Source organism: Montipora capricornis, chromosome 14 (genome assembly GCF_036669925.1).
Source record: "Montipora capricornis isolate CH-2021 chromosome 14, ASM3666992v2, whole genome shotgun sequence".
Classification (NCBI taxonomy): domain Eukaryota; kingdom Metazoa; phylum Cnidaria; class Anthozoa; order Scleractinia; family Acroporidae; genus Montipora; species Montipora capricornis.
In genome coordinates, this window is record NC_090896.1 from 47,074,300 (window position 1) to 47,101,093 (window position 26,794).

General features: G+C 39.2%; 3 protein-coding genes across 3 annotated transcripts in view; 2 read left to right on the plus strand and 1 right to left on the minus strand.

Annotated features, from left to right (window-relative positions):
* Window positions 1-2,022, plus strand: part of LOC138033781 (translocating chain-associated membrane protein 1-like) — a 12,861-nt gene extending 10,839 nt beyond the window's left edge. The window contains exons 10-11 of the mRNA XM_068881596.1: window positions 265-336; window positions 1,122-2,022. Of these exons, the coding sequence (XP_068737697.1) occupies window positions 265-336; window positions 1,122-1,377 (328 nt within the window). The 3' untranslated portion in view covers window positions 1,378-2,022. The remainder of the gene's footprint in view (window positions 1-264; window positions 337-1,121) is intronic.
* Window positions 2,023-5,163: 3,141 nt separating this feature from the next.
* Window positions 5,164-17,165, minus strand: LOC138033708 (T-complex protein 1 subunit alpha-like). The gene is made up of 10 exons (XM_068881501.1): window positions 17,030-17,165; window positions 16,865-16,950; window positions 15,542-15,768; window positions 14,875-15,167; window positions 13,432-13,558; window positions 12,148-12,323; window positions 7,936-8,059; window positions 7,148-7,340; window positions 6,234-6,397; window positions 5,164-5,615 (listed from the first exon to the last, which is right to left on the minus strand). Exons 1-10 carry the CDS (start codon window positions 17,109-17,111, stop codon window positions 5,411-5,413), a joined length of 1,677 nt encoding a protein of 558 aa, XP_068737602.1. The 5' UTR covers window positions 17,112-17,165; the 3' UTR covers window positions 5,164-5,410.
* A 78-nt stretch (window positions 17,166-17,243) lies between these two features.
* On the plus strand, window positions 17,244-25,647 carry LOC138033707 (uncharacterized). The gene is made up of 6 exons (XM_068881500.1): window positions 17,244-17,772; window positions 18,077-18,191; window positions 19,124-19,301; window positions 20,535-20,592; window positions 22,003-23,374; window positions 25,139-25,647. The coding sequence occupies exons 1-6, from the start codon at window positions 17,359-17,361 to the stop codon at window positions 25,507-25,509; spliced, it is 2,508 nt and encodes an 835-aa protein (XP_068737601.1). The 5' UTR covers window positions 17,244-17,358; the 3' UTR covers window positions 25,510-25,647.
* Window positions 25,648-26,794: the final 1,147 nt, after the last annotated feature.

Here is a 26,794-nt window from a genome sequence, read left to right on the forward strand (position 1 = left end):
TAAGGTGGATTGCGTAAATAAGACTACCTAATGCAATTTGAAATTTAAATGGAGCACAAGCAAAACTGATAAACTGAATTAACGCACATGTGCAACTTAAGCATAAATGATTAAAACTGACAGTTCAGCGAAACAATATAGCTAGCTCATTAATTTTGTCAGGGATACATTGGTTGATGCATGGCCCTATCCTTTGATAAGATCAGAAACTGTTCATTCAGCGTCCATGATTGTTTATGTTGATAAATTTTTGTTGTGAATTAGGTATGGCCTTCCTCGTCTTGACAATGCTGGTCTTCACGTCAACTCTGGAAACTTTAACAGCCCTCCTATTAGGTTAGTTGTTTTATGACTTGCCAAATGTAGAATATAGTTCCCTTTTACTTCTTAAGAATTCCCCTCTATAACAATAGGTGTTACTGTGGAAGGACATTTCCACAAGGTTCTTTTGGCCAAATTCTTCAAAATATGAAGTAACTTTCATAAGTAATTCACATTATTAAAGACTGGATCATTGGATAATGCAATTTGAGAGTTTTTGTTGGCTAATCCATCATGGGTAATGAGCCATTATACCATGATCTACAAACACGGCAAGCATATGCGTGATTTTTTGGGGCCTTTTTTTGTTGTAGTCTAGTTTTCTATATTTTGGGGGCGTTTTTAATAAAACAATTATTCCACTCGCGCTTGTTGGATACGAGATGATTATAGCCAACTCGGCGCTACATGCCTCGTTGGCTATCATGGAATAATAATTATTGTTAATTAGTTTCATGTAGGATTCATCAAGTTCGTTTTTGAGATATAAGTGCTTAAACTCAAAATATAGGGTGTTTTTAGATGGTTCTTTTGTTGCCATGGTAATTAAATATTTATTACATGACATTAATAGGTGTATACTGCATATGCAGATGATGACTGTTTTATTGATGGTCCCGTCATTCTTAGTTAAAATCTGTATTACCAAATGCTGTACCCACTACCAGTAAGAAATTAAACACAAGGAGTCATTAATTTACACAGGGCTGAGAAAAAAAAAATGTGCCTACTCAGTATTTTTGTTGTTGGTCACTTTCATTATTGCTAAGTTCATTTACTTATGTTGTTTTTTCCTCCAGACTCACGTCCATGGCAGGAGTAGTGTTGATGCAGGCTTGGCTGGCATGGAACTTTATTTGCTATCAGATAAGAGTGTGGCGTGAACACTCCAGCAATGCTACACCTTCCAAGATAAAGGAAGTGAAAAAGAAGACCAAGAAGGAGGCAGACAAAAAGAAAAAGAATGATGTTGTCCCTGAAGAGAGTGAGGAGGCGAAGGAGAATGAGAAACGCAATGGCTCACCTAGGGCTCTTACTAAACCGAAAAAAGCATAATTTATGACTGGAAAATATAGCAACAGTTTTTTTCTAAGATGATCAAGTCAGAGTTGTTGCCAATGCAGAGATGCATACAGGATATAGGATGCATGTTTGTTGTTTGTAGTAGCTAGTTTAATGTGTAATTTTCTGGATAGCAATAGCAAGTCTCTCCTAGTTCACTGATTGTTACATTAATTTAACAATGATCTAATTCTCCCAATCTCTGCTATGCAAGAACCCTGGCTTATCACCTAAGTCAGGGCATCAAGCCATGCCCCTGAGCAAAGTGTAAGGACAGGTTCTGTGACGAACAAACTTGATTGACCACTTTCATAAATGACGACCCACCACCTTTACATTATTTTGTATTTAATGGTTAATTAGACCTACTTCCCTCATTTGAAACAAACATTCTTTTGAGATTTGCTCCTCATAACGAGGCTAGGAAGGCTTGTTAGCATTAAAACAGAATACTGTTTTAATTGGCCGCCGTTATGAAGGAGGTCCATGATATATATATATATATTTTTTTTTCTCTTCCCATTTAATTTGAACATAACCAGTGGGACTCTGCTGAGAACAACTGTTCTTGATTTGCTCTGTAACTCCCATGGCCTCTTAGTGCATTTCCCAGTGTCATTATACATGTAATAGAACCTATTCAAATTTTGTGATTTCTCTTAGTTTGAACACACACTAGAATATTTTCAACGGAACCTCCACTAAAACAATAATTTAACTTCAAAATACTGAAAATAATGTTTACGATCAAAATTGTTCTATCTTTTTCCATTGGTAGGGTTTGTATCCGAAATAGACAAATTTCAGAAACGCTTTTTTCAGTGGTTTTCAGATTTCCCGGGCGCTGCCATTTTGAATAGTTGTGACATGTAACGGTTGCTTTATTGTATTCACACAAAGAGCTTTTGTTTTGAAACAACAGAGCAACCATCACACGTCACAATTATTCAAAATGGTAGCTCCCGGGAAATTTGAAAACCAAAACAAGCGTTTTTGATGGTAAGCATTATGCTCAGTATTTTAAAGTTATATTCTTATTTTAGTGGAAGTCCCTTTAATGTCTAATATTGCTGAAAATGCGCAAAAGGCTCTACAAAGTAATACATTTACATTGAACGAAATGCCTCATTTCATTACCTAGGGGGTCTGGGGGCATCCCCCCCCCCTCCCCGCCAGGAAATTTCTAAAATAGAACACTCAGAAACGGGCAAGGCTGCTGGAGTTCACTCAAATTCTCTTTAAAAAGTGAGTAAAAAATTATAATAATAAAAAGTTAAACAAACCCCTCAAATATTGGCATCAATGAACCGGACATGGAATGGGAAACCACCGGACGAACTGTCCGGCCTCCGGCCTCAAACGAAAACCCTGAGATAGTCGTCTAAAAACTTAATGTTTTGTGTTGAAATGTTGAATCTCAAAGTGAATTTGGCAATCCCCATTTTTTTATTGTTGGAATATGATTAAGCTGGTTAAGTTAAACTCTGCAGAATTTAAAAAATTGGATTCAGAACCAACCACCTTCCCATTTACGGCGTTCCCTTGCGGACAAAATTATATAAAAATAATGAAAATGTGGGTCGAGATGCGAACGTATGTCGTAAAAGCAAACAAGTCATTCGAGATTTTGAATACGGACGGAACGGAGTTTTTCAATGAAAGAAGTTGTTTTCAACAAGATGCAAAGCTTGTCATAGCTTGTCTAGTCATTTTGTTTATCCCATGAAATAAAGATCTTTGGCAGGCTTTTTGTGCTGTTTACATCCTTCGCACGCGCCCTCCCTTACCAAATAAAATTGAAGCAAAATAACACCTTTTTTGTAGTGGAATAATAAATCTCTTATTCGATGGTTTAACATACAATACTCGCGGGCATTTTGCACATTGCTTGTATTTTTCCAAATACTACGCAACTTGCAAAATATCCGCGCGTATTATATGTTAAACCATCCTTTCGTACGGGGGACAGCTATTCTTAGAGTTATTTTCATAGAGTTACGTCGTAGAGTTAGAGTTAAGTTTCCAAAATCCTGAATTCAAGATTTTGAACAGCCCAAATCCTGAATTCAAGATTTTGGACTGCCAAAATCTTGAATTCAGGATTTTGGAAGTCCAAAATCTTGAATTCAGGATTTTCGCAGTCCAAAATCGTGAATTCAGGATTTTGGCAGTCGTTAACTCTAACTCTAAGTCATAACTCTACGGAAATAACTCTGTTGATAGTTATCCTCATTTGTCCGCCGTCAAAACGAGATAAACTAAGAATAAAGCCAGGATCCGAGCCAGGATTCGAGCCAGGATCCGAGCTAGGATCCGAGCCAGGATTAACCTGCGATCAAGACATGGTGGGAAAAGGTACGCCGTACTTTTTAGCGCCCTGTCTCAAGAAAAGTACGCTTGATCGCAGGTTAAGCCAGGATTCGAGACCTACCCTAACCGTAACTAGACCTAACTAGACTAGAGCCAACCTAAATAGACCTAACCTAACCGATTCGAGCGCTAACCCTAACCGAGAGATTCGAGAATAAATAGCGGAGAAAACTCATCTTAGCTCGAATCCTGGCTCGGATCCTAGCTCGAATCCTGGCTCGAAGTTTAGGTATCCTCCGTCGAAACCTCAATTAGGGACCTTAAGATCTACGACGGCGACGTCGACGAAAACGTCACCTCAAAATAGAACTTTGCTCTCGTAAAAGTCTGTAGCGTTTATTCCATCTCGTTCACGTCGTACAATGTGGGCGAAGTATCCTAAAATAAATGGTACGAGCGGTTTCAGACTGAAAATAGAGAATGAAATATTCTTTGTTGCATGCTCACGTTGTCGTCAAAACCTCAAGTTTAGTGATTTCACGTCGTCGTTACGTAGAGAACCGCAAAAATATGAGCTAAAACCCGTGCTGCACGAGCAGCACGATTATTTATGCTCTATTGCTATTTGTAAAGATCTTAACTTGTTATTTCCTTTAAATCTTATTCTTTCTTCTTTCTTCCTAAATAGTAATCCAACATTTGGATGACAAATACTGATCCTGCTGGTATAATTAGGATCGAGACGGTACAAAATGTGGACCCTTCTTAGTACCCCCTCAAAACTAAAAATTAAAAAAACGTTGAAAACGAAGAATCTGACCAAAAGAATACATGAAGTGCCTCTGGCAGCTGCTACATGGTCCATCTATGATCCCTGACAACAGCACCACAGCAAGATGTAATAAGCTGGGAGTAAACTTTGTCAAGGAAGCAAAACCGGAGAGAGATCAACTGAAAGTCAGCCCACATCGTTTGCTGAGGTGTGGGCAGTGACTATTACACTAACTTGATGACCTTAGAAGTACTATCCCATCCAGATATAACCCTCGTCCCACGGCTCTTAATTTTTAGGCAATCCATGTACTAAAGGCAATGTAAAAACAAAGGAAAAGAAAAGACCAAGTAATAGCAAGCTAATACCAGGGCTCCTACATTATCCAGTGATTGAGCATACTTCCTCCGTTTTCAGAAAGGAGAAAATAGACTAATTTGGCTAACTCAATGTTGTACCCAATTCAAATCCTTTGGGAATAAAACGTTTTAGCTTTCCATATAGAATGTTAACCTCGAGATATATCTGAATTAGGTACAACATTGAGTTGTCTGAATTGGTCTATTAATAGCTTACTAGTGCACATTTTAGTCAAAATCACTGGACAAAATGACACAACTCAAAGTGTTTGGGCATTAATAGAAAATTAACTTTTATGGCGACACAAAAATTAATTATCATTTAATCAGACTAAAATCTCACAATGAAAACTCTCTCTTTTTATTCATCGTTAAGATTTACATTTCCAGGAAAGGAAGAAATGGAGCTAAAAGGGGTCCAACAACAAGAGCCACTGTTTTGCAGATAAGTTGCTCTTGTTGATCTTGAGGTCTTTAATAATATCATTTTTCAGTCTTCTTTAGATGAATACTTTTGGTCTTGACAAGATGTCATCACTGATAAGAGCCCCTCATGGCCACATACAAGATACAAATTTTAACTTGACTAAAGTTCTCCACGTTGCATGGCTTGTTCATACTCGCTTCCTTTGCTCTTTTCTGGTTGCAGCTTGATCATGTCATCTATCCGAAGAATTGTTATGGCTGCCTCTGTTGCAAATTTAAGACACTTAATTTTACTGATTGATGGTTCTAGAACGCCAGCCTTCTTGTTGTCACGCACTTTTCCTTCAACCAGATCAAGACCAATCCTTAAAGAAAAAAATTAATAAAACTCTATTTACACAACTTGATGAGGAAAAGTAAAACAAGTTTACGTAAAACGCTCCAGAACAACCAGTTAGCTAAGTACCCGCATAATATCAGTCCTCTGGTTAGAGATATTTCCCTGGGCAGTCTGACAACTTACATGTAGGTCTTTAAAAGAAATAAAAGAGTGGTGGTGTCTTGTTCACATCCAAGTCTTTAAAGGTTTATGGTGTACTAAGCCACATAAGTAGAAACAACCATAGTTCAAGAGGAGTTTCCAAAGTCCTGGGACAGACTGGGATGCTTTATGACAATTTACAAGTGTTTCCTTAAGTTGTTTTTGCAATGACATGGAGAATTTGCTTACAAATATTGAAGATTTCCTTGAATCTTGTGCCCTGTAAGTTTAAATAGGCCAGTTTCGTATTCTCACAGCTGGACTGGATCTAGCATTAGCCTCGATTTCATGCTAGATCCAGTCCAGCCGTGAGAATTCGAAAATGGTCTGTTGGTTGTGACTTTTTAAAGGAGAACTAAATGCTTGTGACTATAGGGGTTAAAGGATTCATCAATCACAGAAGCAAAACATGGAACAAAGACTACATGCATGTAGCTCATACCATTTGAGTGAGGATCTTTCTGTATTTATCTGTGATGTGTTGTGATAGGCTCTCAGTTTTGCCACCAGATCTGCTGAATCTTGTGCTGCATTGACTGCCAATGTTTTTGGAATTACGAGAAGTGAATTAGCGAATTCTGCAATTGCTAGTTGTTCTCGAGAACCCTGTTTAGAACAAAAATGAAAGAAGAGGCTAAGAAAGAAAGATTTTGCAACACCATCACTCATCAGCATGGTCATGGTACCTTTAAAAAAAAATTAGACTTCTTTTGCTTAAGATGATGTTTTTAGTGGATGAATGTTTGATTTCACTAGCAACGAACTGTAAGCATAAGCACTAGTTAACAATTATTCGCCGAAGGTGAAGTGATTATCGGTGAATATTCACCGAGACGAAGCCGAGGAGAATAATTGTTTTAGTATAAATACACAGGTGATTATTTCAAAAAAGAGAAAAAGAAACATTTCAACGCGAAATCATCTTTCCTTACAGTGGCAAAATGACTACTGGCAGCCATTTTGTCCATCAAGGTGATTATCGGCTGATAATCAGAGATAGCGAGCCAATGAGAGCGCGCGATTTTGTATAATCACCTGTGTATTTATACTAATAATATTTAAACGGATCCAGCCCTTTTCTTCCAAAAGTTGAGTAAGTTGCATGTGCTCACAGCTTGTGAAAGCCAGTCCATACAGTTGTAGCAGTATATATTGACTATACAGACCAACTATACAAACAACAAACAAGAGTACAACAAGAACCAGAAAATAAAAAAGTAATGACAATAAGAGAGTACATGTTAAAATGCTATGAATACATCATAATAATTTTTACTAATAGTTTCTTTGAAGTCTTTTTTAACTTGAAAGAAAACTATAAATTGTTAAGGATTGCAGTAGTTCTACACCTCTTACCAGTGATGTGGCAAAGTTCTCTAGGTAAATTGACAGAGCTGCCTCCACAGCACCACCCCCAGGAACAACAGTCTTGGACTCAAGAACTCTCTTGACCACACATATTGCATCATGAATGGAGCGCTCCATTTCATCTAACATGAAGTCATTTGCACCTCTGAGGATTATGGAAGATGAAGAGCGAGCCTTGGGTCTAAGATAAGATGGAATAACAAATGCATTAAGTACAATGTAACTGTTTACTCTAAGCCAATTAAATACATGCCATTGTAGAAAATCAGAAATACAGAAATCAATACAAAACAAGACTGGTAATACCTATGAAAATTTTGTCCAATTTTCAAGTTTAAGGCATTTTGCTATCTGCAGTTCTTACTACATAAACCTCTCACATTAACACAAAAATGATGTTGTCTTTATGATGAGGCTAGCCAACAGTAATAAGTTGAGAACTGACCAATGACCTTTCCTTGCTCCAAGCTTGTATTAAACACAAAGAAGGTTTCCAAAATATTTGCATAATGCGCCAATTAAGAGTTCAGTTACACATGCATTGTAAAACAAGCCATAGCATGGATTTTTGTGACAGCAATATTATTACTCATTCTTTCCAATACAGTGCACTTGTACCTGTTTTGAAAAAGACTGATGTGAAATACAAAAGTCAATTCAAATGGTTGCACAAAGATAGACATAAGCAATAAAAAAACATGGAAAAGATCCATGAGAAAAAAACTACAATTTCCAGGAGACTTTTTAAAAGTAGAGACGGTAGTTTACAAACTCACCGTTTGATGACAATCAGCTCATCGTCACAAACTCTTTCTTGCACTACCTCATCAGCTTGCCCAAGCATGCTAGCATCAAAACTCTCTTCACCTTCAAGATTAGCCAGTGTCAAAACCATAGTAGCTGAGGAGAAAATAAACACACAAACTTTTAAAAAAGAATCTCCTCACTTTCTTTAATTTGATTGACGTGATTTATGGCCTTGATCAGCCGATTGTAAGACAGGCATGACTCACAGAGTCATAGATTTACGAAGCCGAACCTGGATACAGTCGAAGGCCCTCCACAACAAGTTGTTCACAATGACTGTTTACAGTTGACAACTTATTTAAATCAACAACTGTTAATATTAGGAAATGTGTTTCCACAGTTGCCGATAACTGGTACGTTTTGCAGGTAGGTAAGGTAAAGTCTGCTACCAGCCTATAAGGCCCATCAGGTCGGCGCTTATCTCCGGTTTCTGTAGCATGAAGCGACTAGGAGTATCTCTACTCCTCCCTGGATGGGATGCCCCCAGCATTTTCGCCGGTACCCATTTATACACCTGGGCGGAGAGAGAGGCACTGTGAGAGTAAAGTGCCTTGCCCAAGAACACAACACAATGCCCCCGGCCAGGACCTGAACCCGGACCACTCGATCCGAAGTCGAGCGCACTAACCATGAAGCCGCATCTGGATACAGCCGAAGGCCCTCCGCAGACAAGGCAAGTTGTTATCAATGACTGTTTACAGTTGACAACTTATTTAAATCAACAACTGTTAATGTTAGGAAACATGTTTCCACAGACGAAAAGTTAAGGTGCCAATAACTGGTACATTTTGCGGGCGCCTGGGAAAATAGCGACAAGAAAAGAAGAACCACCAACTTTAAAAATCATTTGCATCACGGCGAAATGGACTTTAGTAATCAATAACTTTACTTGCTCTTAGATGGGAGAGAGGGAGTTTTCAATTACAAAACAGCCACGTTGGCTACCAACAACTTAAGTGGTTTCCTTTTCAAAAGGACAACAACTACAAAAGCTGCAGCAAACAACAGGTTTCCTGAGCATGATGAACTGTATATTTTGGTAAACTTCTTCGCCTTTCTCCAACCAATAATACCCAAGGATAACATTTCCAGTTTCCACGACTACAACTTGCATCATGCTCATACCAGTTCAATTCCTAGATAATTGCTACACAGTTTACATCCAACAACTTTGAATAATGGAGAAATGCTCTTCATACGGCAAAATTATAGCGGAACTCTCCTTGGGGTGTGCACAGAGCAATATGAGTAAAATGGTAACCCATCTGTGTGAGAAAATTTGGTTTTGGTCACCGTACGACCGTACGACTGTCCACCCCTCCATGTATGCCAATGTGACCAGTAACACCTTATCATAATTATCACGGCCATACTCCAGCTGACACTCCAGCTAGTTTACAGCCTACAACTTTGGTATTGGACATCCATGTTATGAACAATTGACACCTGTCAAAATAAGGTATCCACTGACAGAATCACATGACCATATCGCGGGCTCAAGTTTAGAGCTCATCGAGATCAGCTTTTTTTGAAGTTGACTGCTGACCAAGTACTGGTTTTCGATTGGATCAAAGGCTCAAGCCTGGTTTTGCACATGATTTCTGTGGCTCGACGCGGCTACATGGCCATGCTACGTCAACTAAAGCCTACGCTTTTCGTGTTCAGGAGGAAAACAGTTTGGAAAATATTTTTTCCTGCATTTTTCACCGGTTTCAATCTGAAACTGACTCCCATATAAAAAGGCAGGGGTTAAAAAAGCAGTTTTGGTACCTCTTAGGGTGTTGAGCCTCAAAAGGTCCACAGCGGAAGCTTTATGACAGGAGACATTTGACAATTAACTAATTTTAATTTTGTCTATTTAACACCGGGAATTCACAAGTGTGTGCATTCAGTTTCCATAACAAGGCTTTGATCTTCATAGCCTCGCGTCTTGTTAACTTCATGGTCAATTGCACTGGAATGTTAATTCCTCTTCCACTTTATTTACTGGTTTCAGTAATGAAAATTTTACGTTAAATGCAATAAAGATTTACATAGATTTTATTTACTGTTTCGTTTATAATTAACACCTTCTGTTAAAAAAGATAAACATTTATGACAATACTTTCATAAACTTTATGCCAGAGTGGGAGGTATTCCAAGCAATCATTTTTATCACTATTAAAAAGTATGCAAGTGTCAAAATTGGTTGTTTTTGAATTGGTACCTCTTAGGGGTGAAAACAATTTCATGCTACCACAGCTACTTTGGCAATGTTAAGACGAAATTAATGATCAACAACAGGACAGATGCATGAAAAACTGACATAAATTTGTTCAGTTGACGTAGTATGGCCGTGTAGCTGCGTTGAGCCACAGAAAGTGTGCGAAAAATGAGGCCTCATTTATGTTTAAGTGAGTTAACCTGGATTGAGCCTGCAATCCAATTGAAAACCAGACCTGGTCAGCGGTCAAATAAAAAAAAAAAGCTGACCTCGGTGAGCTCTAAGCTTGAGCCTGCGGCATGGTCATGTGATACTGGTCAGAAGATACCTTGTTTTGACAGGTGTCAATTGATCATAACATGGATGTCCAATATCAAAGATGTATGCTGTAAACTAGCGTGATACTGGTCACATTAGCATACATGAAAGAGTGGATGTACGTACGGATGGACGGTTGATGACGTTATGGCTATAAAACCAAAATTTCTTCCATCGATGGTGTGTTGTTATTGAAGGCGTGTAACAAGGAGTCAAGAACAGAAGCTTCCAGTGTTTAATTATAAAACATATAATATGTACAACCAGAAACCCATAAGGGTTAAAACGTGTAACGCGCGTTCACAGCTTCCGAATATTCAGTGCGAACAGATTGGTTGAATGTTTCAGTGCTAAGTACCATATTTGGAAACCCCTCGCTCTTGTTGTTCCAAATAAGGTACTTAGCAAATTGAATATTCAGAAGCTTGTTTCCCAGAACACAAGGGGCCGTTACACATTTCAACCCTTATGGGTTTCTGGTACAACGCAATCGCCAGAGGTCATCTGCTTGTCTAATATCACATGCACGTGTTATATGAAATACGAGCGAGGCTACAAAGCTAACAGGGAATTGAAAGCTAATCCCACAGATGGGTTACCACATTTTCTTAACTATGGTACTACGCGTGCGCGTGCCTTTGGTGCGTGGAGCTCTGCTATTAATTAACCAAGTGCCCCCCCCTCCCAAAGTCAAGTGGTCTGCCTTAGAGATGTAAACATGCCACAGCGGACTTAACAAAAAACTAGTGTGTACCTTGTGACAGTAAATGTTGTATTTATAAACAAAGTGAAAAAAAGCACACATCTTTTTCCAACTCTGTCTTTATTTTTTTCTCAATGTGCGAGCAGCCGAAATTCTGCAAATCCTGCAATCTGATTAGCTCAGGGAGCAGGGGAAACTTTTCCACCTTGCCCGGCAACCAAGGCAGAATACTAGCCCTGGTTGCATGAGCTTGTGTAATGACCTTTAATTTCCATTTTTTGACAGAATCTGTTTACATACAGAAGTAAGTGTTTTAAAACAGATATGTATTAGACAAGAGGTGTGGAAATAGAATTCAAATAAAAATATTTCTCTTAGAAACATTCAGTTTGTAAGTCACTTACTGCATTCGCTATCAAGTGTGGGGCGAGTCAACAATTCAGAGATTCAGAGAGGAAGAGAGAGAGAGAAAGAGAGAGGAAAAATATAAATAAGTTATTTACCAGGTAAGGGTTGGTCCATGTACCAAGGTCTTGAAAATGCTGCCCGAGGCTGCAGGATGAAGGCAGCTTTTTCAAGACCAAGTCACAGTTTTTCGCTATACAGATTTCCCAGCTGGCAAATAACATATATATCTTCAAGATCAAGGTTGATAGTAGTCACAATTCTTCACAGTTGCAAGAAAGTGAGGATGAATCACCTTGTAATAAGTTAGGCACCCATTCGGCCTACTCATTCAAAAATTTGGTCGCCCGCGCTCTGAAATAAGGCACCCCAGGCGACTGTTAGGTAGCAGCCTTGGGTACATTTGTATATCACTGGTGACTGGCTTCTAATGAAACCCCTGAATGCCCCAGCACTAAAAGACTTGGCACAAAAATAAAGTATGTTAAAACCCAAGAAAAAAATACAAGTCAAAAGAAATCTCCAACTTACATGTAACATCCAGAAACCTACCTCCAGTGGCTCTAGCAATTCTCTTGAGGTCGGCCTTTTTACATCGTCTGACTCCCATCGCTCCAGCTTCAACAAAATACTTAAGACAAAGGTCATCAATACCACCACTTAACAACACCACATTGGCACCTGCTCCCAAAATCTTCTGTATTCTCTCTTTGGTTATGTCTGCCTCCCTAAATATCAAAACAAGAAGAGTCTAAATAGGTCCTTACAGCAAAGTTATTTGTATAGGTTATTGCATGATTTTGAGTGTTATTTGAATTAAAATTAATAAGCATGAGTAAATTTTTTCAAAGACAGACAAATTTGTAGTCTTTGAATATATTTACAAGTGCCTATTTATTCCAAACTGCACGAGAAAAATCATGTGATTACTAATTAATAGCAGTAGTAGGCATCCTTCTGTCTTGAGAGACAATGGTATGCACCATGTAGTCATTGGGACTGCCAATTAACAATATACATGAAAAAACTTGAGATGGTTAAGAAGAAGCAATTCATGCATATCACAAAATCACAGAAACATTGCACCATCTAGGACTTCCATTTGATTGGCTGTCAATGCAACAATTTCACCGTTATTGGACTATTTTAATCCCATTGACTCCCAGGGGTTCCCCATTGACGAGTAAAATCGTCTGGCGTTAGACAGAGTAATTTGGCCGGTTTAGGCCGGTTTGGATGTCAAAGGGTTAACTTTCTGCAAATATTTCAATTTTCTGCACTCTGTTTGGGAAAAAGAATTTGACGTGCTCTCAGCCAATCAACGTGCTGAAATTTTTGTGTGTATATTATTAAACAATTAAAACACTATGCCAATTTACTGGAGGGTAGGTGCTGTAAAGGTAGCAGGAGAGAACCATGGCAACCGAGCCAAAGTCCATCTCCCACGGCACCCGTCAACACATCAGTGAGACCAGTGTGTGTAATGTATACTTACCCTAAAACATGGGAGGGGGGGAGGGAAAAGCAAGCGAGTAAGCAGCAAGGTGACTCAAGCCAAAGCACATGGCCCCTGCAAACCACTGCATTGGATGGTTTTAACTTTGCCTAAACGATATTTACAAGGAAAGGTTACGTTTATACAAACGTTGGCCGTGTAGCACTTATATTTTAAACAGAGTTAACTAGAGTTATATTTTAAACAGAGTTAATCTAGCACTTCACATTACCCTCTATTCAGTTAACTCTGTCTAAACGATATTTACCCTCATTAAATGAAGTGAAAATCATACAAGCGAGATAAGTTGAGATCCCTCAAATCCTCCACCTATCCCTTACCTCTTTCTTATGGCTTCCAATTTTTCAGGATCTTCGACAACAACACTTACTCCAAGATGCATTTTAGCTTTCTGAAGACTAAAATCCAGACAAGCAATTTTGGCATTCTCCACACGCTTGGGCATAGCTGTGGAAATAAGAAGAAAGAAAGTCTTGGTGCTTGATCGAAACATTTTTTGTATAATTGCACACATCAGTACTGGCAGAGAATTCAAAAATGAAATGCAATATAATTGAACCAGTAACTGAAATTTGAAAAATCAAGGCAGTTTTGAGAGTACCGTAAAGACTCGCAGATAAGCCGCACTCGCAGATAAGCCGCACCCCGAGTTTAGCAACTCAAATTTTGGAAAAAAAGTTTTTCATGAAACAAACTCGAAAGAAATCCAAAGTCGAGGCCATGAAGTGTTCTGTCTTCATCCAAGGCAAACTCGCCAACAATGGATTGAAAAATACTTTAAAGTCTTACCCGTAATTTTAGCTCTACAGTAGAATAAACATCATGATTGATATTATTCTGGTATTTGTTCACAGGTATTTCTCCATTCAAGGCAGTTTTTCCATAGAATTTTGCGCGTAAATTTGTTGTTTTCTGCATGCACTGTGCGAAGCTGTGTAACCAGGCATAATATCGGACGATGGAAGACTGGACACCGAAATTCACAGCACCTTTCACAAATGGTCTCGCAGATAAGCCGCACCTACGATTTTGATCGCAAATTTTGGGAAAAAAGGTGCGGCTTATCTGCGAGTCTTTACGGTAAGTGGTTTTCTGAAATTCTATGTGGTATCATCCTGCACTAGTACCGGTATACAAAGATTTTTCTGTAATTCCCTTATCCTCCTCATCGCATGCTCAAAGAGGAGACTTTGATGGAAGGATTATCTCCACACTCTCACGACTCAGATACTGATTGCTGAGACAGAACAGGCCTCACCTCCAATACCTATTTTTAAGCACTACCGAGTGGTTATGCACCCAGTAAGTCAATAATAATAATCAATAATAATAATTATTGATGAATAAATTTTGTTATATCATTCCCTGCTAATTTTAATCATCACAAAATACTCACTTGTAGACTGAAAACTAAGGTATTTGCAAATATGAAGACTGAAAAAACAAGTCTAATGCTCCATTCAGTAGTGTAGCAGCTCTCGTAAAGTATAATTTGATTGGCTCGATACCCAAGCCGAAAACAAAGCTGTAATGTGGCAGCTCTTGTAACCTGCTATTGTTTGGCATTGTAAACAGCTTCTATTGTTTAAGTCTAAGTCATTGTTTCAATTGCTTAGTCTTTTGTTTTTGGGTTAGGGTATCGAACCAATTACATTGTACGTTACAAGAGATGCTACATGACTCCCCTACAACAGACCAAAACCCACTGCACACAAATTCTTAAAATAGTGAAGAGTTGTTTTTGCAGTAATTGATCTCCATACCTTGTGAGGCTATGGTGCAGTTCAAAGCATACCCATCAACAAGGACACTTTCCTTAGCACTACCTCCATGAGCTTTAAGTACATTAATTGCCTTGATTGGATACTTGGCCTCTCCTTTGTTTCCTGCTCTTTTTACAGCCATGACAGCATTGACGACCATTTCACCAAAGAAATTGGAGACCTGACCAATCAACTTAGATGACATTGATGTCTTGGCGACACTTATGATGCTTTCTTTTCCCAGTTCATCAACATTGATTGTCAAGTTTTCTTGGATATACTTGCATGCTTCTCTAAATATCAACATAACATATGAAGTAATTTATCTTGTTGTGTTTAAAACAAGGACATAAAAAGGAATTACTCTATACAAAAATCAAAAACTACGCCAGTCCATGACAAAATTAATAGCATGCCTGAGCAAATTTACCAAATCTCCAAGAAAGTGCAGACACTTCTCCTATATCCATTGTTTTATGGTCAACTGTGTACAAATTTCCTGTTTTTACAATGCTTGACCTTCAATGCCAGCAACGAGTATCATTTTCTCAAAGTATACAGATCTCCACGTTTTCCATACATAAGCTGTATGAACCCTGATACCAAATCAACACAAAACTCTCAAGGAATCTAACCACAATTTTGCATCAATACAAACTGTACTCACTTGCATGCCAGTCTGTAGCCACTGATAATTGAAGTTGGATGAATTTTCTGTCTCACCAATTCATTCGCACCCCTAAGAAACTCTGCCGCAAGAATGACAACTGATGTTGTTCCATCACCAACCTCTTGATCCTGTAGATCAGCAAGCTCGCACAGAACCTTGGCGGCAGGATGTTCTACTTCCAGTAACTTCAATATTGTAGCCCCATCATTTGTTACTGTAACATCCTAATGCCAATGAAATTAAATCTATATTTTACACACAGTTAAAGCTGTCTTAATTTAAGAACGTCCTTAACTTACTTCTCAGTGCAAGGGTTTATACACCTCATTCCAAAATGGCCACCATTCTAGTATTCTTTTGTTTCCATGCAATTGGCCCTTATGGCCTCTCTCTCAAAAGTAAAATTCAAAAATATATTTAACCTTGAATGAGGCCATAAGGGCCAATTTGCATGGAAACAAAAGAATACTAAAATGGTGGCCATTTTGGAATAAGGTGTATGACAATATTCCTGAGTGTACTTAAATCAATGCAAAAGACTGAATTCCAGCATATGGGATAGCTTTTAATTAATGAGAATAGAGGATCTCCCAGGGGATCCTTATTCCCTTTCAAATTTGCTTGTGTTCTCATGTTCCCAAAATTACCTCCAAACATGTTCTCAGCTGTTTGATCCCTAAATGGTTTATTTTCCCTTGTTCCCTAAGATATTTTGTCTTTGTATCCCCATTAAAGGTAAAGGCACTTTATTTAACATTGGTAGTCCCTTCAGTTATGAAAGTGGTATCAATGGAAGCCGACGGTGCCCTCTGTCAATACTCTGTTTTACGGGTATTTAAAGCTAGAGTTACATGTACGGATCAGAGGAAAGTTGGAACAGACGTTGAAGTCACCGAAAATCAAACTGGGGGCCTCTTGCTCCGATAGCCAAGCATTAACCAACTGAGCTACCCCTGCGCCTCAGTTCAAATTCACCATCATCCCTTGCTCCCCGAAACCCCTGGGAGGGCCCTCAGAATACCTCAGCACCAGTTTTTGAGAGAATATTGGGACTGATTAGTATGTGTGATATGAACCATCATGCCAAACATCTCCTTGCTTGAATTTTGAACGGTCAACGTATTAATTTGGAAATATATTTTGTACTGTACAAAGTTGCCTTTTTTGAAAGGCGACATGTGCTTGCTTGTGTAAGTTTTGTGAATGTTCTTCGACAGAGAATAGTTTTCCATCACCATTACTGATAACCCCCCTTAAGTCACCCCTTGTGACAATTTGTAGGTATTCCAAGTATACATCCTGACCATACATAAAGCTTACCCCGATGTCATCGACTAACATTTTATCCAAACCGACTGGGCCAAGGGAGCTCTTGACTATGTTAGCAATCGCCGTACAAGCGGTCACTGTGAAAAAGAGTGAAAAAGAGTGAAAAAAAATTAACCAGTGCTACTTTTATTAATTGGTTTTTTTTCTTTTCCCTACCATTTTGCATCCGTATGTTTTCTCCGGTAGTTCTTTCTCCTCCAACATGAAGGAGTTCAGCTGCACTTGGGGCGGAAGACATTTTGAAAAGTTCCACAACACATGTGCGGTATGCGATCGCAAAGTGTTATGGACAGTCATTCTCTTTCCCATAGCTGCGATCCTTTTGGCCAGCGCCTAAGACTGAGAGGGTGGTGGTAGGTAAATTTGAAGTACCTACGCGCGTAGGGACAGTCTTTGCAAACGACAATGATGGACAGTGGGAGTGCCAGTGGTTACCAGGCCCGACTCGAATAACTGATACAAAGCAAAGATGGCCGGATGGTCGAATGCATGTCTTTGAAAGACCACCCATATTCATGTTATCTCAGGTTTTAAATCAGTCGTCCATAGTGTACTTTGATATGAGGTATTCTCGCCTCTTCTGGAGGGTAGCCGTGATCTTTTACGTGCTTGGAAATGAACAAATCGAACATGTTTCTGGAATGCCCTTACATCTGTCTGAAGCTGGCGGAAGTAAACGCTGCGACGTCTTGGATTTTCAAAAACAACGTTCACGCGTAGGTTACAAGATTCTTTTTAGGAACAAAACTTCCTTTGTTGCAAACGGCAGTAACTGTGGTCTCGAGGTCTGGACGGGTGGTTCGAAAATCAGCAGACAAGCGAGATCTCAGCCGATGCCATCCTGGGAACCTCGAAAAATTGAAGTCCTCTTGGAAACTGAAAACCCCGAGTTGTACAAGGTGAATTTATAAAGTAACCCTAAGAGGAAATCACTTTGTCATCCATGGTTAGGGCAAAAAAAAGTCTCTAAAGTTTGTGTTAGGATAGCTTTCCGTGTAATTTGAGATGCCATTTGTCATTCACTTTACATGTAAGGCAAGCTTAATTAAGCACTCATTCGTAACTATATTAAACCTTAACCGTGAAGTATGTTGTCAATTCGGCTGTCTTTTGTTAATCCTTTCTTATCCGTAGTAAGGAATGTTTTTGTCTGAGACAAAGGCAAAGAGGCGATGACGTTAATTTCTTTTTTATGTTTCCCAGATTTATGTTGACAAAAGCGATCAAGCTCGCTTTCCTTCATTGGTTAATTTTATCGCCAAGATATTTTGTCGGAACCGGAAGTTTAGCGCGTGTATTCATTTTCAAGCCGGAAGAGGTGAGTACAAAAATATTGTTGATAGGGGTGTGTGTTTAGTCGGATAACTGTGATGGATGATGTATTTACTCAAAACTTGAATTGTTAACCGTTCTTAGAACATCAAAGTGACTGTTATGCACCAATATTAATTTTTTCCCAAGTTGATCTTCAACAATGAAATTAAATAAAATGGTTTGACTTTTTTCATAAATTTTCCTGTCTAAGTATTATCATAGTAGATGGTCTAAACTTTCAGTTCTTAACAATAATTATATGTACTAGATTCTGTTCCCAAACAATAGACCCTATGCAAAAATGGCTGCCTTTAAATTAAACTTTTGTTCATATTCAAAATAGCCCAACTACACTCGTTCGGGATAACAAATTCTTTAGAATTTTTGTCTCAAAAACGAGGTTAGTTGGGCTATTTTGAATATAAACAAAAGAATAATTTAAAGGCAGCCATTTTTGCATAGGGTCTATAACACCTACCAACTCACTGTCTCTAATAAACTGTGAATTTCTTTTGAAAGCCTCTTGTCTGAGCTGATTTAATTTCAAAAAACTTAAAGGGGAAGCTTGTTTAAAAAATTAATACTAATGAAAAGTCACACAAAATAACTTAAGTCAAAGCTTAAATATTAGTTTACTGAGATCAACAAACTTTTTTTGCATAAAAATACAAAGATTAAATGAATGGGATAAAATGTGTTGAGAACAGGAAGCTGAAGAGGAATTTTTAGGGTCTGTTTGAAAGGTTTAGTTTTCTTCAAGGTGACGAAAATAATACATGATGCCAAGTTCTTTCAGAGAGAGAGAGGGTGATTGGAAGTTTAATTGGAAAACCGATTTTTCACTTCTTACTAATCAATCTCATTATCTCTTTATCAGTTCATTAGTTTGTTTTAGTAATTGACAGGTTAAAAATTAAATCATGGGCATTTTTCTAGGGACATCACATTCACAAAGGAGACTTCTGAGTGTGGACCAACTTTATATATACAGGGATCCCAAGGATGACATACCGTTGCAACCAATCATCTTCTTGATAGCTGGACTTATGATTCTTGTAATAGCTGGAAGCCTGTGCACTCCATGTACCAAACACACTTATGATGATGAATCTTTGTAAGTGTTGCGGTTGTATTCACACTTTCTGTGATTGTTGGAAATAATCCATTTTACTGTTTTGACCTTAGAGAAGAAATATCAAACCGATTCCATTTTGAAGAAAATGCCTTTGCGAACATTGTTTGACCTGTCCAAACAGTGGTGTGTTTATGCTTATCACTGTTTGTGATGATCCAACGTAATGCATAGATAGTTAGTCAGCATTGCAGTCTTTAGTGTTACCGGTAAATGTCTTTTATCAAACCAATAATAATACAAAATTAATGATAGGTTTTTTTTGCAATCTAGCCAGTAACTAAGAGTTATTTGCAGTTCCTTTTTATTGTATTGTTTTTCATTTTGGTTGTTATCAAGTACACAGGAGACTTTATTTTGTTCCCCTGTCCAGCAATATCATGCATGTTGTACAAACACATTCAAAGACACTAAGCATAATAATAGTGGCTTAAACATTGTAAGAAATGATAGAAAGGAAAGGGCACATTAGGTCTAGCCCTAACATAGTGTCTCTTACATGTGTATCTTAAGGCTACATTATAAGTAAAATAATTTGTGTGTGGTCATCAGGTGTTAGCAAAATAGTAGTAATGGAGTGACCTTTTAAACATTTTCCTGTTAGGCTTGTGTTTTACTAAATGTGGAATAAAATCTGCAAAAACCTTCCAATAATAGTAGGACAAAATTGCTTCAAGTTTGTTCGAAATGAAAGCATAACTAATGTTCTTGAAGAAGCAATAGGTGATTTATAGTTGTGTACCTCATATGATAAAAAAAAGTTAAATAATTTAGAGAAGTTTCATCACATAAAAAATCGTTAACAAGGAAATGTGTACTAAACTTACTAACCCAAGCTTCTTAGAAATGAGACTTACTGGTAATAGATTTTACTCTGTCTAACACCAGAATGTACTCGTTAATATCATTTATTATTATTATGGCTAGTGTTTCTGGCTGATGTAATGCCTGCTCTGATTGGATAAGAGCAGCTAAGGGTTAGGGCATTATTCTCCCATAATGCCCATGGGCCGATGACAGATTATGCAAATTAGTTTTTTCTTTTTTAGAACCGTTATGTTAGCCATATAATAAACAACTGATAACCTCAAGCAAAATCTCAAATCTTGGCCTAGCTGTATTGACCGAGCGACAGTTTGAGATTTTGCTGTAACGACTCCACTCTCGGTAATTAAGTAGTTAATATTAAATTGATATTTAATATTATTCACACAGATCTGAGAACAGGCCTCAACTTGTATCCATTCAAGAACGTTCAAGTATACATCACAAGGTAACATTTGCCCAAAAAGAAAAACCAAATTGAAAGCTGACTTATCACTGCTTAGAGGCTTGGCTCATTTGCTCTCAAGTGTTCAGGAGAGTTGAATTGAGTGGGTTTAGGTTGGCATTGCGATGGGACAGATTGCTCACAGCATTATTAACGGTAATCGTTGATTAGGTGATATCAAAATATCTTAGTTGTCATGGAATCTAACACTGAGTAAGCTTCTAACCAAGCCTCTAGCAACCCAGGCCAGGTTGACATGGCCTGGCTGTACTACTGTGGTTTAAAGATCACTGAATGCAACTGACAGAGTTATGATTGAAAACCCCGATGTTTCTTCTTACTGTCTTAACACCAGGAAGGACCCAAATGTCCTTTTACGTTCTTACTGGTGGGCTCAGTTCCGTTTCTTTTAATAAGGTGTCAATAGGTTTCATTTAAAACGACGCCATCATCTCAAAGAAGACACAAGATAGTAGTGTTGGAAAGGTTGGGTCCTCAATCCTAACGTTGTAAATCACATCCAGTAAACTGTTAACCAGGGCCCAGTTCCTCAAAAGCCGATTAACGCTAATCTAAGATTAAAAATTAACCAAGTAGTTCATTTCTCTACTCCCAAATGCTGTTCGACGCAGATTTTCGGCAGAACTTTACATGAGAAGACGTCAATCTTGAAAAACAAAATTAAGCAAAAGAAACTTTCACCAAAAAGTTGAAAACGTGAAACAAAAGTTTACGCTAATCCTGGATTAAGTTAATAAGCTTCCGAGGAACCGGGCCCAGAGTAGCACCTAACCGTGTCTATTTGCATTCTCTCTTTTCCTTGTTTCTCTCAGGCTCCTGTAATTTTTTGCTCGCAGTGTAACTGAATAAGGTAAAAAGGTAAAGTCTCTGTTACGAGCCTGCAGGCCCATTAAGGCCGGCGCTTATCTCCGGTTTCCGTAGCATGAAGCGACTAGGAGTATTTATACTCCCCCCTGGATGGGATGCTAGTCCATCGCAGGGTTACCCCCAGCATTACGCCGGTACCCATTTATACACCTGGGTGGAGAGAAGCACCGTGAGAGTAAAGTGTCTTGCCCAAGAACACAACACAATGTCCCCGGCCTGGCCCCAAACCCGGACAACTCGATCCGGAGTCGAGCACACTAACCATGAGGCCACCGCGCCTCCAACACTGAATAGGTTTCACTTAAAAGGACGCCGTGGTTTCGAAGAAGACACAAGACCGTACTGGCGGAACGTTGGGTTCTTGTATCCTAACATTTTAAACTGCATTCATTAAACTGTTAACGAAAGTAGGACCTAACCGTGTCTATTTGAAATATCTCTTTTCCCAGTATTTTTTTAAAGCTTTTTTGTCATGGATAATAAAGCAATTTTTACGCTTTTCTTTTTCTTGTTTTCTTTCTCTAGACAAATCCACAACACCAAAGCTTCCAAGAGGAAATTGCCATCGAAGTAAAAGACAATCATTTTGTGGAAACTGTTGAAAAAATTGAAGGTGATGCTGTAGACGGCAGCAATCACATTTCAGTGTATGAACCTACGGTAAGCGTGGAACCTTTATCAGAGGAAAGCGTGCATAACTTAGCCCCGGACAGAAGCCAGGACCACGTGGTACAGCAGCAGAACGTGCTTACTAACGTGGATCGTGTAACTGAAGCGGATCAAAAGAGCGAAAAGAAAAAAGGCGGCAGTAAAAACGAACAAGATCATGAAGAGCACAAGGGAAAGTTCTGGAAGCGCTCGCGTGGATCAAAGCATGATCACAGAAATTCAGATGGAGTTTTTAAAGATGACGAACACAAACATCATGACCGGCGGTCGCGAAAGGAGTCCAAAGAAGCGAAAGTTAAATCTGGAAAATCTAAGGATAGAAAGGGCTCCACGGACAGCGATGAAAAGGAAGCTTTAGATGAGGAAAGTTGTGAAAGACCAAAAGAAGCGGTTCTAACATTAGAGAGGCATGCCCGAGGATTGCCTGCCCCTCCTCCCCCTCCCCTGCATTCCCCTGTTCATCTACTTCCGGTTCGTCCAATGTCTCACCGACAGCTTTCCGATCCCTGCGCAACTGCGTCGGAAGATGATAACTACGATACTGTAGAAATCAGAAAAGCTAAGTCGGCAGAAACATTGGAATTTTCTTCCGATGATAATTACGACAATGTTAGGTTTGAAGCCGAGAAGCGTCGACTTCCAGTTTCAATGTACGACTCGATCAGAGTAGAGGAGTCGTGGAGTCTCAAAGACAGCGACCTTTACGAGATAGTGGAAAACACAAGCTTGTCCACCAAGGAAGATTTGTATGCGGAGGTTCCAGGCGATGGAGAGGAGCCAGCATTATGTGAAGATGCAGATGAAGATGAGAGCGAAGATCCAGAAGACCCTTACTCTAAAATAAAACAGCTTAGAGCAGAGGAATTGTTGGAAAACTCAGAACCGTACGAAGAAATCATAAATAGAGCGGCAAATGTCTTGCCAGACTTTGACGTGTCCGTGGACTTTCGTAGGCGCTCAAAAAGTGATACGTACGGCCTCAAAAGGACAGGAAACGAATTCATTATACGCTCAAATACTATTGACGTTGTGCGACCGAGAGCGGGTGAGGTTAGTCCTTCAGTGGAAGATCTTTATGCTAAAGTCGATCTCAGCAAAAAGACAAGGAGAGCACCTAATACTGAGAAGGGCACTCAGGAGGAGGAGTGGAGCGATGATAATCCCCCACCCCTACCCCCTGTATATATATCATCTAAGCAAATTCAGGTCGAGATGCTGCAACTTGAAGGTAAGTTAGGTATTGTTGTCGTTAGAATTCTCGAAAAACTGATTTTCCGGTTTGGGTTATTTTCGAGGTCGGTTGTCGTCCGGAAAATCTGCAGGTTTTGACGTCCTTTTGCAATTTTACGTTCATCCCTTCTTGACATTTCGGTTTTCGGTTTTTGGTTTTAGGCAGCAGAAAACGCGTTTAATGCGTGGAGTTGTTGGTAAAAGTAAATACAGTAACCAAAAGTGCAAAGTTATTTGATCGCTGGTGGCATTCAGTTTTTTTATGCCTAACAAAAAATTTTGTTATACCCGCGACACAAAATTGTTCAGTCACGGTGTTGGTGATATATTTTGCGCTTCTTTGTAGCTTCAAGCCCTTCTAAAATTCCGCACAAGTTATTGCATCAGAATAGATAGAGTCAGCTTGTTGTTTCTTGGGGACAGGGGCCCGTATCTGGATGACTTTTCAGGTGTCACAATTCCCTGTTCATCTAAGAAGGGAGAGGTTTTGAGTCATCAATTTAAGGCCCGTTTAAACAGTTTCAACATTTACTTCATGCATTCAACACTTTGCTGAACCAAATGTTAGGTGCGTTTGAACAGATCGTCGACCAACATTGTTGAAAGCGTAAAAAATGTTCAAAGCTTGCCCAACATCCGTTTAACTTTTGTTGAACGAATGTTCAAACATACCAAAAGGCCAGCTTTACAAAACAGGCGGATGGCAGGTTCAGTAATGGCTTTTCGGACTCGAATAGTTATCATGACTTTCGAGAAACGGGTCCCTGGATCCTTAGTTTTGGCCAAAACTTGACTTTAACGGTAGGGTTGTGGGTACTCAGGAATCTTTTGGATTTATGTAATGACTGCAAAATCATTGACAAAGTTCCCTTATCAAAAAGAGTCACTAGAAGCAACAACTGGTTTTAGAGTGGTTTTCAATTGAGCGTCGAAAGTAATTAGTGAATTGCTTTGGTTTATGATTACTTCACTGAGTGATTGGTTCTCAAAGTTCTCGCGCCATTTTTTCAACCAATCAGAAGTGAAACCAAAATCAATCGTGGCTCGCGCGTGCACATTTTTTCCGCGCTTTGTGTCGGCTACGTGTAATTACTTCGAGTTTTGATTGGTTTACTGGATTTGTCTCCGTCCTTTTTGATTGGCCAAAGTAATTACTTTGGTTTTGGTTTTACGGCACTCGATTGAAACTCGCACTAAACAAAAGGGAGAAATGACGTCTGCCGGGCGGTGCATGAGTTTGAATCCCGTTGAAGCCAGCTGAATTCTTCAGGTGTCTTTAGGAGGCAATTGCTTAAATTGTCCATGTAATTAAAACTAAAAAGGCGGCGTTGACAGTGGTCACGCTCGCGATCCCAAGAAATTTGAATTGGCTTTTCCGCTTGAGGGGCCATCTTACAATGACATATTTCCGCGCTCCGCAGACACTGTTAAACGACTTCTGTTGCAGGGAGCTCGAGGCTTGATCATGAGGAAGGCCGTTTCACTCGATTGCGTGACATGTGCGCGCCGTGACTGACAGAAGGGGTAGATGGCAGTCTAGCTTCACTCAAGCGGATCGATTGTCTCCAACCATAAGGCATCTGGTGTCGGTCTATATACTCAACGAATCTAACGAACGTGTTAATAGTATTTGCACAAGTTCATCCCTAGTGGACTAAGGCGTCTCACAGGGTTCGTCCGGTCTCCACACTATATGAATAGCATGAGGGGCACATGATTAGTCTAAACGTGTGACTCGTTTTTCTCTTTTATTCGTCATTAGGAAATGTAGATGGTCTCTATGATGAGGTTGAAATAGGAGCCTCAGAACAACAACGTCCCCAGGAAATGGAATTATCTGTGCCCGACGAAACTAAACGATTTTCGACAGCTTCAGACCATTACGAACTTGTGGAAGTCAAACATAATGTTGCCATAATGGACGACAATTATGCTGGACTTGTAGATGAGGGGCCCAGATCATCGACGGATGGATATGGTAGCGCGAGATCTGAACATTTAGAGACTGCAAGTGCGCTAGTGAGTCGTTCTTGTATAAACGGAGACAATGATAGTGAACCCGAGGAACCTCAGTACGAGCTAGTTACACCTCGTGACAAATCCTCGAATTCGTCGAATATCATATTGCTATGATAGTTTGTGGTTTCTGCTCAATTATTCAGGACTATGTTGACATGGCAGGTTTGTTGTTCGCTATAGTATGGGATGAAAATGTTGGTACGTCCTTTTAATATGCTGCTGAATTGTGTGAAGAGAAGTTGGGCTGGTGTGCTTGGATGTTACTTCGGTTCTGTGTCATCATAAGTTTTTAAGCTCTTTTTAGGATTACTTGAATTTTTTTTAGCTTTTTTTAGCTTCCTTGTGGACGCGAATTATTTCAACCAGCCCTGTTTTCCGACGAGACAAGGAGATTAGAACGATTGAAAACAATTACGAAGGAACAACTGCGTGCAAAGCATGAAAGAAAATGAACTCTTAAGTTCACTTTTTTAGTTCATTCGCGGATATACTTTTAACGTTAAAAGCTTAAAATTACCGTCGTTTTCATCTAAGCGTGGACACGTGACTGGAAAACATGCTCCAAGTGGCTGCGAACGTGACACGTTTTGGCTGCAAACGTGACAAGTTTTGTCTTGAATCATTCTAAGTTTGAGAGATGTTTAGGCAAGTTTTCCTGGAATGACGGCAAGACTGGACATCGAAGAAATTTTCTCGGTAATTGACCCTAATCTGATAAAGTGTGCTTCAAATACTTTTGAACTATCGCGCGCAAAAGTTTCAACTGTTTACTTAACGGCTGCCAAACTCAAACTTCAAAGAACATGTTTTCCCGTCATGTGTCCACGCTTAGATAAAAACGACGGTATATCCGCGAATCAGCGTTTCAAATTTATACATTCTGGAATTTAATTCAGCGCAAAGCAGGAAACAATAACCCAAGGAAACATCTTTAAGATATAAAACTTATAGCAATGTTAGTGATGTCTTTTATTTAGCTAATAACATACATGCTTTCTCGATATTTTTCATGTCTATTATAAGTACTAAGTAATACCAGACATGAGAAATGCACATGTTTAAGTATGATCACTTCATCTTAGTCATGCAAGTGGTCGTTAGCAGACCGCTTCCTATATCTCGCAACGCTATACCCAGTTCAACTATCCTTCCGCGCTCACAGAGGCCACATCCGTGATCCCACGAAGAAACTGCAGCAGGTAGCTGCCTTCACTCCTTTCTCGCTCCTATCTAACCACGAGAATTCGAAGACGGTGTGTACCTTCGCCTTCACAGGCTCTGAGTGTATCACTTGTGCGATAAGCGTCAACACCAGCAAAATGCATACTCGCATATTATATCACATGGAGCAGAGGAGTCTTATTTAACCACTTTTTCAGGTAAATTCACCGTACAATTG

What these genes read in the sequence shown, in the direction of transcription:
- LOC138033708 (XM_068881501.1), bottom strand. Translation starts at nt 17,111, where the DNA reads ATGTCTTCCGCCCCAAGTGCAGCTGAACTCCTTCATGTTGGAGGAGAA. An exon ending in AAACATACGGATGCAAAATG is followed by an intron (nt 16,951 to 17,029) that starts GTAGGGAAAAGA and finishes TCTTTTTCACAG; the next exon opens with TGACCGCTTGTACGGCGATT. An exon ending in AGAACTTTGCCACATCACTG is followed by an intron (nt 6,398 to 7,147) that starts GTAAGAGGTGTA and finishes TGTTCTAAACAG; the next exon opens with GGTTCTCGAGAACAACTAGC.
- LOC138033707 (XM_068881500.1), top strand. Translation starts at nt 17,359, where the DNA reads ATGCATGTCTTTGAAAGACCACCCATATTCATGTTATCTCAGGTTTTA. An exon ending in TCATTTTCAAGCCGGAAGAG is followed by an intron (nt 18,192 to 19,123) that starts GTGAGTACAAAA and finishes GCATTTTTCTAG; the next exon opens with GGACATCACATTCACAAAGG. An exon ending in GTTCAAGTATACATCACAAG is followed by an intron (nt 20,593 to 22,002) that starts GTAACATTTGCC and finishes TTCTTTCTCTAG; the next exon opens with ACAAATCCACAACACCAAAG.